General features: G+C 35.3%; 2 protein-coding genes across 4 annotated transcripts; both read right to left on the bottom strand.

Annotated features, from left to right (window-relative positions):
* Positions 1 to 619: 619 nt before the first annotated feature.
* On the bottom strand, positions 620 to 5,939 carry LOC140795729 (uncharacterized CRM domain-containing protein At3g25440, chloroplastic). 3 transcript variants are annotated; one of them, XM_073148466.1, is made up of 5 exons: positions 5,830 to 5,939; positions 5,637 to 5,747; positions 4,524 to 4,839; positions 2,400 to 2,807; positions 620 to 1,767 (listed from the first exon to the last, which is right to left on the bottom strand). In XM_073148466.1, the coding sequence occupies exons 1-5, from the start codon at positions 5,886 to 5,888 to the stop codon at positions 1,228 to 1,230; spliced, it is 1,434 nt and encodes a 477-aa protein (XP_073004567.1). In that variant the 5' UTR covers positions 5,889 to 5,939; the 3' UTR covers positions 620 to 1,227. The 3 variants fall into 3 exon arrangements, with proteins under 3 accessions (XP_073004567.1, XP_073004568.1, XP_073004569.1); XM_073148467.1 differs by having other exon boundaries at positions 4,524 to 4,836; XM_073148468.1 differs by having other exon boundaries at positions 4,524 to 4,817; positions 5,830 to 5,936.
* A 2,168-nt stretch (positions 5,940 to 8,107) lies between these two features.
* On the bottom strand, positions 8,108 to 9,151 carry LOC140795555 (calmodulin-like protein 3). Its single transcript, XM_073148199.1, has one exon. It carries the CDS (start codon positions 9,026 to 9,028, stop codon positions 8,315 to 8,317), a length of 714 nt encoding a protein of 237 aa, XP_073004300.1. The 5' UTR covers positions 9,029 to 9,151; the 3' UTR covers positions 8,108 to 8,314.
* Positions 9,152 to 11,288: the final 2,137 nt, after the last annotated feature.

Raw genomic sequence — 11,288 nt, 5'->3', positions numbered from 1 at the left:
AGATACCACATATAAAATAATTATCTTCCTCTCCTTCTCCATTTCAATGTCGGCTCTCAATAGTACAAGCAAATTAGGATTATAGTTTGGAGAGAGGACCTAGCCTATTTATAACCCATTATGATTTATATTAGATCCAATAGAGCATATGGTTGGCTGCTCAACCACATTAGAAAATAATAAAGTGCTCATAGGCCTAAAAAATAGATTATTCAACAATATGACTTAATCATATGTTTCAAAAGCAATTTGTTCAATCCAGTTTTCCAAATCCTTATTTAAATCAATTAATAAAAAAACTCAATTTTATAAATTCCATCATTACATAAACCTTAAAACATTACAAATTCATATTCATTCTTTATCTTAGTAGAATCACCAACCTACTTAGAGTAAATTTTATTAACAATCCAATCTCAAAAAAAAAATAGCTCACCCATATAAGCTCTAAACCTTAACTTGGGCATTCATGAGAATGAACTCTTCTAGTAATTTTCTTTTGTAGCATCAAGTCGCAAACTTAGGGAGAATTCCCTTCTTTCATCCCCTCGACATAACTAAGTAAACTTTCACAAATACAACAGTGAGAAAAAAAAAGAAAAAAAAGGAAGCAAGCTCATGGTAGAAAACTTTTCCTCTATTGATCTCAAAAGCTATTACAAGATTGATCACAGAAATTCCTTAGTTACATTTAAGAGAAAGATTCCTAATTGATAAAAAGAACTATTACATACTCTATGGTAAGGTGATGGTTTATATTCTCTCCCACCTCGGTTGAACTCTTCAATGAGTGTCCAGCCTTCTCCCATCTTGCCTCGCCTGGCAGTAAACCCCTCCATTGCAGCAAGTACTCGATAGTTTATGAGACAGCATCAACGGATTGTGCAAGTGTCTAGCATGTCCTCAACTTCCTTGTGTTTGATCATGGTGGCTGGCCTGCGTTGTGATCAGGTCATCCTTGTCGTCAAGCTTATCTCTCCATGGATTCTGGTGGGTGGAGGATCCTACATTCTCTTGGCTGCAGATTTTGAAAGAATGCAACAAGCCAACAACATGCATTGTTGTGCAAGAAGTTTTGCGAAAATGACTGCAGCTACATTATCTAAACAATACAGACGAGGGAGAGAAATTCCTGCAATAGGAGCACACATCTTGATTAACAGCTAACAATATTAAACAATATTACATGATTTTGAAAAGGAAAGGAAACAATTGTTTCTTTCAGAATTAAGGTTTTCTTTTCTTCAACAATGAGCTAGCTCTTAAGAAAATTCTGTCGATCTCATCTAGCTCGGACACTTTTAGTTCTTTCTCAGATGAATTGTCCCTCTTTGAAGCAGCAGCTATCTGACGCAGATGCTCCTCAAAGTCCTCTGGCTCTGCATTGTTCTTCGATGGAAACTTCTCCACTATATCTAAATATAAAGGGCACCGCATTTCCTCCTGAATCTGCCCTTCAGAATCTGTCTCAAAAATGTCAGAGAGATCTTCTGACTCCGAAAAAATGCTGGAATCCGCTGAGGACCCATCTTCATCAAGTGTATTCCTTTCAACTTTTTGACCCTCAAATTTCACAAAGCTCTCTAAATGGCATTCAGACACAATTCTTCTATCATCAGCACTAGCAATTTCTTCTTTGGCTATTATCTTGCATTTATTCTCTCCTTGTTTCATTTGTGCTTGAAGATCTTCAAGGTCATGTTCAAGTCGTGGAATATATCTCCGAACACCTCGAAGGCCTTCTCTATACTTTGATTTATCCAGCGCCTGGATAAAAGATTATGAGTCAAATTACATATTAGTGTTAAAAAAATGGAATAGAAGAGTAAGGCAGGATCAAGGACAAGTAGACCACAAGCTATTCACCGCTTCTAGAAGTAATTAACCATCCTATAGCCACCCAAATAATTAATAGAGGAAGCAAAATAGAAGAGCCATCCAATTGCCATGATGGTTTCACAACTAGAAGAAGCAAAGAACAAAAAGATGAGAATGCAAGGAATTGCCACTTTCTATTAACAGGTATAGCTGTATTTAACGATTGATCTGGTCTTTCACACTCTCATATTTGCTGATTGTGCAGTGAAAGGGAATCTCCTCACGTTTTTTATGTGGAGATTGTAGGACTTGTCAAGGTAAAAAAGAAAAAGAATAACCATTACTGCGTGAAATTAAGTCGACGGTTGGCTTTCTCAGAGAAGTCAAAGTCACTAGTCCCAACTATAGGGAAATGATACATGCAATAAATAGATAATTATACGTATATATTCAAGTACGTATACACATATCCGTCGTAATGTTGTATGAATATGTCCATTTGAAATGTGCAAGTCCAATGGCATAAATCTTCAGTGTTAATTCCTTTTAGCTAACATGTTAGGAAAAGAAAAAAAAAATACCTTCTTTCTAGAAAGTGTAACCTTTGGAGACATGATCTCTGTTGGTGGCTGTGCATAATTCTTTCCTCTGTACATAATAATAGTATTCTCTTCATGAATATCAAGCACAATTCCTCCACTTAATCTGGCCAACTCTGCTGCAATTTCCTTAACCTCCTCTGGAGTGAATGTCTTGACCACAACTTTTAATGTTTGATGCTTTTTCCAATGCAAATGCATGTTCAGGATCACTCCCTGGAAAATACCACGCCTTCCAACAGGCACATAGTTTTTGCACTTCTGGCCCATCTTGAGAAAGAAAAAATGCTCTTCAGGTGTAAGTATCTCCGGGTCATGAGTAGCTTCCAATGAGTCCGATGGTTCAATTTTCTTTAAAGCCTTGACAATTCGTTCTTCTTTCCTATGGGCCTTCATGGTCACCACAAATAGGGATATTCACAAAGTATTAGTTTTCTATGTAGAGCCTACCAAAGGTACAAAATCTAGCAGCATAACAAAAATTAACCAAAGAAGAATCAGCATTTAGTACAAAAGAAACCCAGTATCTAAAACGAACATGGAACAATTGTTTCAAATAAGTTCATGAACAATGTGTACAACATCTGAGAATTGATGATTCCCGAATGTTATCAAGATAAATGAAGCCGGATCCTTTTATATAAAGAAATACATACTTGCACATTCAGGAAATGAAAAACCTATTACAAGTCAAGAAAAGTATTCAGTATGTGTGGTCATTATAGTCTCAATCCTGAACGCTGCAGATGCCAGACACAAACAAAAGGAAAGAATTTGGTGCAAAAAGGTCTAGTGCTGACTAGATGTAATCTCAAGAAACTCATTTAAGGATGCAAGGTAAATAGAAATGATCAAATCTGAAGAGCTACCTTATGGTGAAAGGCTTAGCATCTTTCTTGTTAGGCGTTTTGAAGGATATCATCATGTGGGGACAATTTCTCTGTGCAGAAGAGGTAGAGCTGATCATGGCACAAGCGACTGGCACATCATTCTTTTCAGCCCCTAGATTTTTTATGTCCCAGTATGGGCTTGATGAATTCCTCTTTTCAAAAGTGGGGTAATGAAAATGCAGGGTATCCAATACATTGTGACATTGGGATCAAATTCATCCTACTTTGAAGGACAATGAAGAGAAAAGAAACTCCTTGGAAGAGACATAAACATCATATGCTCTACCAAAAAAGATTTCACTACATGTCTGTTAAGGTTTTTCATGTCAGATATTAATAAGACTCTAATTAATCTTCATTCCACTCTTTTTGGCTTAACCATATCTTACAGATGAAGGCAAGTCACTAAATCAAAAGATGTCATTTTCCTCTTGTCTAGACAATTCCAACCTCCAGCAGACTTTGCTGAAATTAGATTATTCTCCCTGCCTAGTGTGATATAGTTTTTGTAATGAATCCCACTATTTTCTGAGTTTGTTATAGCCAGGAATTTGGCAAAAATTCAGAAGGTTCCTGTTAGGTTAACATGTGAACATAAAAATTTATCAATCTTTTGGAGTACTCACTTTCTTATTTGTGCTCAAGCCGGTCACACATTGCTGGAAAAGAAAGGCTTAGGTGATAAGGAAATGCTAATAAGATAATGCTCTTTCCAATTCAATATCAGGTGAAGGAATGAGCTCTAAGATATATAATAAACTGAAAACATACAAATGATGAATCCAAGAAATCTCTTAATCAGGCTAACAAAAAAAAAATTACCTCACACCATTTTGGCAATAAAAAGTTCTGAAGCAAGCAGAGGACAGAAAATACTGATTGTTTGTTGTTTGATAATAAAAATGGTGGAAGAATTTGAATCCTGCTGGAAACAACATGAAACACTGGATGGCAGTCAAAAAGCAGGAAGTTCAGGAAATGAAGGCATATAGTAAGTTATGGCGTGTGTGTGTGCGCCAAATAAGATTCTTTCCTTCTTCTTTTTTCTACCCTTTCTTTTTCCTAAGAGATTCATCCTAAAGCATCTGTTGGTCAAATAAACAAGGCATTATATCTAGTAGATACATTACTGACTTATCACTCATACATAGTATAAATAGAAAGTAAATGTTGACAACAAATTATAAATGGCTAACCCAGCCAAGAATTGACTTACTTTCTTCAATTTGTACAAAATCTTCTCCTCGGCTGTCATTCTTTCATACTCCTTTTTCTTTTTCCATCTGAAGAACTTTAACCACCTTACAACTGCCCTTTTCCCTTTCAACTTCTTTCTCTTTGCTTTTACATTACTAGAATCATCAATAGATGCCATATTTCCAGTATTTTCTTGAGGCTCCACCTTGTTCTGACAAGTGCTTCTAAGTGACTGGATCGTGTGTATATAACAGCACTCATTAAAAGGGGCGGGCTTCAAGTTATTGGAGAAATCAGGCCCTTGATTGTAAACCTTGTAGGAAATATCAGAGCTACTGCAAAATGAGAATTTTCTCCAGAACATGGAAATATAAAGCAAGGAATCCACAGACTCTCTTTAATGCCCAAGTATGATTTTTGCGTCAAATATCATGGACTAAGATAAGTAATACAAGCTAAGAGAAACATGGCACTTGAAAAGAAAGTATAGAAGTAAGAAATAGCTTTTTATTCAGATAAATCCCATAATATTTCAAACTATTTCATACCGTGTAAACAAACAACAACGAAAATAAAAGTTCAGAACATAATACATATTTTGCCTTTTACCGTAATCATACCATTAACTAATCAAATTCAATTATTATATAGCTTCAGCCCCTCTTTCTTTGGTTACTGTTCAGACAATAAGTAAGCACTTGTTTCATTACTCCCACATATGTTAATATGGTCTGCGCTACACATGACAAAAGGAGTCTGAGAAAATCTTATACATAACATTGTAGCATCTCTTTTTCTTGGTTACAGCAGTTCCTTCAGAGGATACCACAGATGCCTTTAAACAAACACCTTCAAACATATAAATCACTCGTGAGAAAATAAAATGTAGTTGGCATCAAGGCAAGAAATTAGTTTCAAAATTGAGCTTCAATTCCTTCAATTGCAATATCAACAAAAGTAATAGCAAGGAAAAAAGGAAGAACCGTAAACCTTTAGAACAATTCAAGGAAAACCAAAAGCCAGAATGATCCCAAAAAAAAAAAAAAAACAATAACCACATAAAAATCAAAACGTTAAACAGATTACATACATATCACAACAATAAATACAATAAAGGAGCAACCTTTCTTACCTCATTGATCTTATATAAGTCCGAAAATCGCGTCTTTCTTGCAAAGTCGCAAGCTTTTCGAAGCCAAAGGCCGAGTCTCTCAAAACTCGCGACCAGTTATCAGGCATAGAACTGGTAAGAGATGAAAGCAGAGGGGAAACAGGTTATCTTAAAGGGAAAGGGAACGATGGGAAACGAGAAGAGATATACTCACCGGAGAGAGGGAAACGGCGATGTCCTCGGCCTCCAACGCGAGAGTAAACGGCTCACCATACTTGGATTGGTATGCTTTACTAGTAGAGGAGGAAGAAGGGGTTTGGCACTTGGTAGTAAGTACTAAAGGAATGAAATAGACTAAATGGGCCGGGTATTTAGGGGTGGAAAACGGGTCGGATAAATATCCAATCCGATTCGGTTCTATTAAATTATTCTATATTCGAGCTTTGGATGCTATGAACTAAGGTGGTAATTTTTGACCCTATAACATAATCCGACATTAAATAGTTTGCGTTTAGTATAATAGATTCGGGTCATAAATAAATTTATATGTCTAATTTAATTATTAAATGAGTTGTGCTCGTAATAAATACGTAAAAAATATGCATATACTTGAATAATTTTTTTATTAATTTGAAAATATTTATTTATAACTCAAATAAATTATATAAACAAGGTACGTTCGTCTTTAGTATTCAGACCTTATTAATAAAATTGGTCAATTTTATGTTGGTTTGAATTTGTCTGAGCCTAAGCTAATAAGATCTGACCTAATTAACACCCTAAATAATGTTTAGTTAAAGAATATATATATATATATATATATTAGTTAAATATATTTTATCACCACCTACTTATGCCCAAAATCATTTTATCCTTTTGTACTTTAAAAAATATAAAACCAATCATTATAAATAAAACAAAATTGAGACGGCTAGTTCTTCTATCAAATTTAATTGAGTATCATAGTTATTTTGGTCATTTAATAATATTATTTTAAAATTTTATATGTCTTGTTTGGTCATTTTGATACCATTTAGTTAAGTTTAACAGATAAACTAACAGTCTCACTTTAGTCATATGTACAATGACAGATAAAATAATTTTGGGCATAAGTATATGGTGGTAAAATATATTTAACCATATATATATATATATAGTTAAATTATATTTTTTTAATGTGAATCTCTAATTTGTTTGTCTTATATATGTGTTATAAATTTAATTAATTTTATATTTATCCTAATAAGAACCCTAATCTTAACACAAGGAGCCTCTCGAAACGCTAAAACGTTACTATATATATATATATATAAGCTGGTCACGATGAAATTTAAAACAACAAATGGTCCATTTAATTAGATGGTATAAGCTCATTTCCAATGAGGTAAAGCTTCCTTATCAGGAGAAATAGGTTGACGTCCATTTTAATTAATTAAATGAATGTCAAAATGCAACATATTAATTTAGATTAGTACATAAATAAATTCATTATTAAAATATATATTAATATAGTATTTTTAGAAACATCATACCAAACATCTCAGGGATATCTAAATTTTTAAACTATTTTGACTAAAAATGTGTTTGAGATGTGTTATTTCCTGTACAGCTATATTGTATTATGAGCCTCTCGTTTTTCTTTAATGAAAATTTTATGTTTAAAAAGAAAAGAATTTTTAAAAATCACTTCCTATATTTTACCTATTTTGTGATTCATAGGATTTTATAAATCAACTCATTTTTTTCTCCTATAATTCTCATTTAATACTCCGGATTAACTTATACGCTACTAAAAAAACTATTCTACTATAATAAACAAAATAATCTATAAATATTTAAATTTTTTTATCTTATTTTTCTCCTTCCAAAAAAAAAAACAAGAAAGAAGAAAATGAGAGAGGAGAGCTGAGGGAGGAGATGAGGAAGAGAAGGTAGGTGGGGAAGATAGTAGAGGGATATAAAAAATAAGTGGTGAAGATATTTTAATAATTTAGTTAACGACAAAGTGTGAATCACAAAATAAGTAAAATATAAGATATAATTTATAAAAAATTAAAAAAAAAATCCAGCACAAGCTTAGTACAAAAGAGGCTACATCAACTAGCAGCGTAGAAAGGTAAAAGGCAATGACTCTTTCAATCCATGTTACTACGGCAAGCAAAGTCTTTGGCTAAGTTTTGTTGCAATATAGAACTTGTGCATTACGGCCCAACATAATACCATTTCTTTTCCAAAGAACAAAAAAACAATCAAATGAAGAAAAGACTGGGCAACACCTCACCACTTTTCCACAGATCTCAATGAGTTGACGTACCAAACCAAAAGATTAAATAAAACATTTTTCTTTTTCTTTTTTTAAAAAAAAAAAGATAGCAGTAAAATATGTTTAATTAATCACCACAGTTGTGTTATTAGTGAATTGGGAGCTTTATTTATTAGCTTTACAAACCTGTGAGGTAGGTAGTAAACAAAAGTAGAAGTAGAAGAAGAAGAAGAAGAAGAAGGAAGTCCAATTAAAAAGAAATTAGAGTTCACAACAATAACCAAGCCAGAAAAAACCAACAAAATAATATATATATATATATATATATATATATATATAATTCATAGCGTTCGATCAATTTCACCGTTCTCTCAGCAATATATACATCTCCAGATTTTTTGTTTGTTTGGTTGGTTGTTTATTTCTCGATTACTTGTTAACTCAACACCGCGAACCCACCGCCGCGCATCATCATCTTGAACTCGTTGAAATCGACCATCCCGTCGCCGTCCTTGTCCACCTTCCGTATCATCTTCCGGCAGTCCTCGGCCGTCCTCCCCTGCTTGATCCCGAGTGAGGCGAGGACGGACCGCAGCTCGTCGACGGTGATGAACCCGTCCCCGTTCTCGTCGAACACATTGAATGCCTCCCTCATGTCCTCCTCCTCCTTCTCCTCCTCCTTCTCGCCCATGATCGTCTGGTACAACGCGCCAAACTCATCGATGTCGACGCACCCGTCGCCGTTCGCGTCAATCTTGTCGATCATTGCCGTCAGGTCCTTCTCGGGGATATATATGCCCAGATTCTCAAGCGAGTCGTTCAGTTCTAACCTCGTGATCCGCCCGTCCCCGTTGCGGTCGAACATCTGAAAGACGCGCTTCAACTCCGCCGGGTCGATCTCCGCGCGCGCCGCCGCCATTGTTGGTCCCACGCGGGAGACCGGGGAAGGAGAGGGCGCGACGACGATAAGCGACGCCGGGATCTTCCGGGACCCCTCTTCTCGGCGACCGGAGAAACGCCAGGAAGAGGGGAGCAGAGGGAGGAGGAGAGAGAGGAAGAGGGCGTTGAGGAGGTGGACGAGAAAGGAGATTCTCGGAATAAGCGCCGTCGGCATCGGGGGGTTGGACAGTGTTTGGCTTCCCGATGCCATCTGTGCGGCGACGAGGATTTGGAGGCGGAGATCTTGAGAATTTCTAACGGCTAGGAAGAGAAAATTGTTGGCTTTTTCGAGGATTTATACTAATCTTAGTCGCCTCAAGACGCGTCTAAAGAGAATTTAAAATTTTGTACCGGAAAAGCGCGTCTCGGAGATGCGAATATATACATTTATTTATTTATTTATTTATTCGGTTTTTAAATTCTAGTGACCGTTGGACGCGGATCTGGGCCAACGCACTAAAAGCTGGGGACGGCCAAGGAGGGCCGTTGGATGTCGTACGAAACGGCCCGATGGACGCCGCGTGGAGGAGAAAGGGCACGTAGGCGAGGACGTGGGGGCGGGATGCGGACAGTGATGCCGAGTTTGCTGACGTGTGTTTTCGTCTCCGGTGTTTGATTTTTTCTTTTTCTCTTCCAATTACTTTATTCGTTTATTTATTTGTCTAATTTATTGGTGTTGTTCGTCGAACAGCGAGCAGAGATCTGCCCGCTTTTATTTGATTATAATTTTCTTGTTGGTTGTTGATAACCACGAAATAATTTTATAAGATTAAAGAAAATTTACATATAACACCCTGTATGTAATTTAATCCAGTATTTTTTGAGAAATATATCCGTTAGTACGGAATGTCAAGAAGGGCATGAAGATTCTTTTTCATGGTACTGTTTGCTACTAAGTATTAAAACGGTCAAAGTTGTTGTTGAAAATTTATTTATTCATAGGGTGTTACCTGCAAAAGTTCCCCTAATAAGAAAACGGATATATATTAATAGGTCGAGGAGACAACCACCCATCGAACTGGAAGTGAGCTGTGTGGTGGGGGGAGAAGGTTGATCAATAATGAGTGTGTTAAAGTCTCTGCTAGACAATTCTCTATCATTATTGTGACGAAGGGGGAGAGAGAGAGAGATAGAGTGAGAGAGAGAGAGAGAGAGAGAGAAGAGTATACCTTCCATGCATGATAATGGTGGAAAATGGGGAGATAGAATAAGAAAGATAATTCTGTCAATGGTTGTCATCACAGCCTTGCAAGACCCGACTTTGGTAAACGCTCTTCTGGATAAATGTCAACGTCTGATAGAAAATAGTACCGGTGGAAAAAATGAATGAGATCTGGAGCAAAGAAACCAATTCAAAGAGAATCGAATGAGAGTAATTTGAAGGTTGATGATGATAACCATAAGACCTGCACTCTCAAACTATAAGACCTGGAGTTAGAAGGCCTTTGAGAAGTCTTAGTTAATTAAACGAACCTTCTCTCTCTCTCTCTCTCTCTCTCTCTCTCTAACATACTTATAGGAATGAGGACCATTAAGGCCGGTATCATTGAAAGAAGAGGGTTAGACCTGGGGACTCAGAAAAAGTCTTGGTCAAGAGATTGAAAGATAGCAGACTATGAAGGAAAGAGAGTTGAAAGATCGGTAATAGGCTTTAGAGAAAATAAAGGAAAGAAGAAAATAACTTTTTAGTATATGTAAGACTTAGAAGAGAAAATAAAAAAATTTCCTCTCTTTGATTTAATGGTTTAAGGAGGAGAGAATATAGAAAAGAAAGTAACTTGTTACTATTATACCCTCTGTTTAATATTTTATTATTAAAATAAATCAGTGCAAATAGGGGTGAAAACGGGTCGAATAAAAAAATTCCTGTAGGAGTAGTTTCTCTTAAATTTTTCGTTCAAATTTTCAGAATTAGTTTCTCTTAAATTTTCTATATTTAAAAAAATCTCAGACAAACCATTAAATTTTTCGTTCAAATTTTCAGAATTAGTTTCTCTTAAATTTTCTATATTTTATGAACAAAAATTCCTTCATCTTCAAAGAGAGAGAAGTAGGAGTAGTTTCCCATATAAATCATTTTGGTAATTTATATTATTTTAATTATATTCGATGAAAAAGTTAACAGTCATTAAAAATAAAATTATTTTATAGTTAGTAGTTACTTTTCTTAAATAATACTCAGTTGGGCCTCGTTAAAAAATAAATTTAAATATATTAGGGGGTGAATTTTTTTCTTACCTTTTTTCTTCTCACTTTTATCTTCTTTTCCCTCACTTTTTCACACTTTTCCTCCTAAAATATAATTTAAAGAACAGAATTATTTCGACTCTCTCTCTTCACCTCTGCTTCTCTCCATCCATTAGTTTTTCTTACATAAATATAAAAGGATCCAAGTTTAAAATCAAAGGAGAGGTATTTCAAGTAATTTAATTTTAATTTATTAGAGTATTAAAATGTTATCTACAACTCAT

The sequence above is a fragment of the Typha latifolia genome, chromosome 9, assembly GCF_019914945.1.
Source record: "Typha latifolia isolate L0001 chromosome 9, TyphaL0001v2, whole genome shotgun sequence".
Lineage (NCBI taxonomy): Eukaryota > Viridiplantae > Streptophyta > Magnoliopsida > Poales > Typhaceae > Typha > Typha latifolia.
This window is presented reverse-complemented; position numbering and strand designations above follow the sequence as displayed.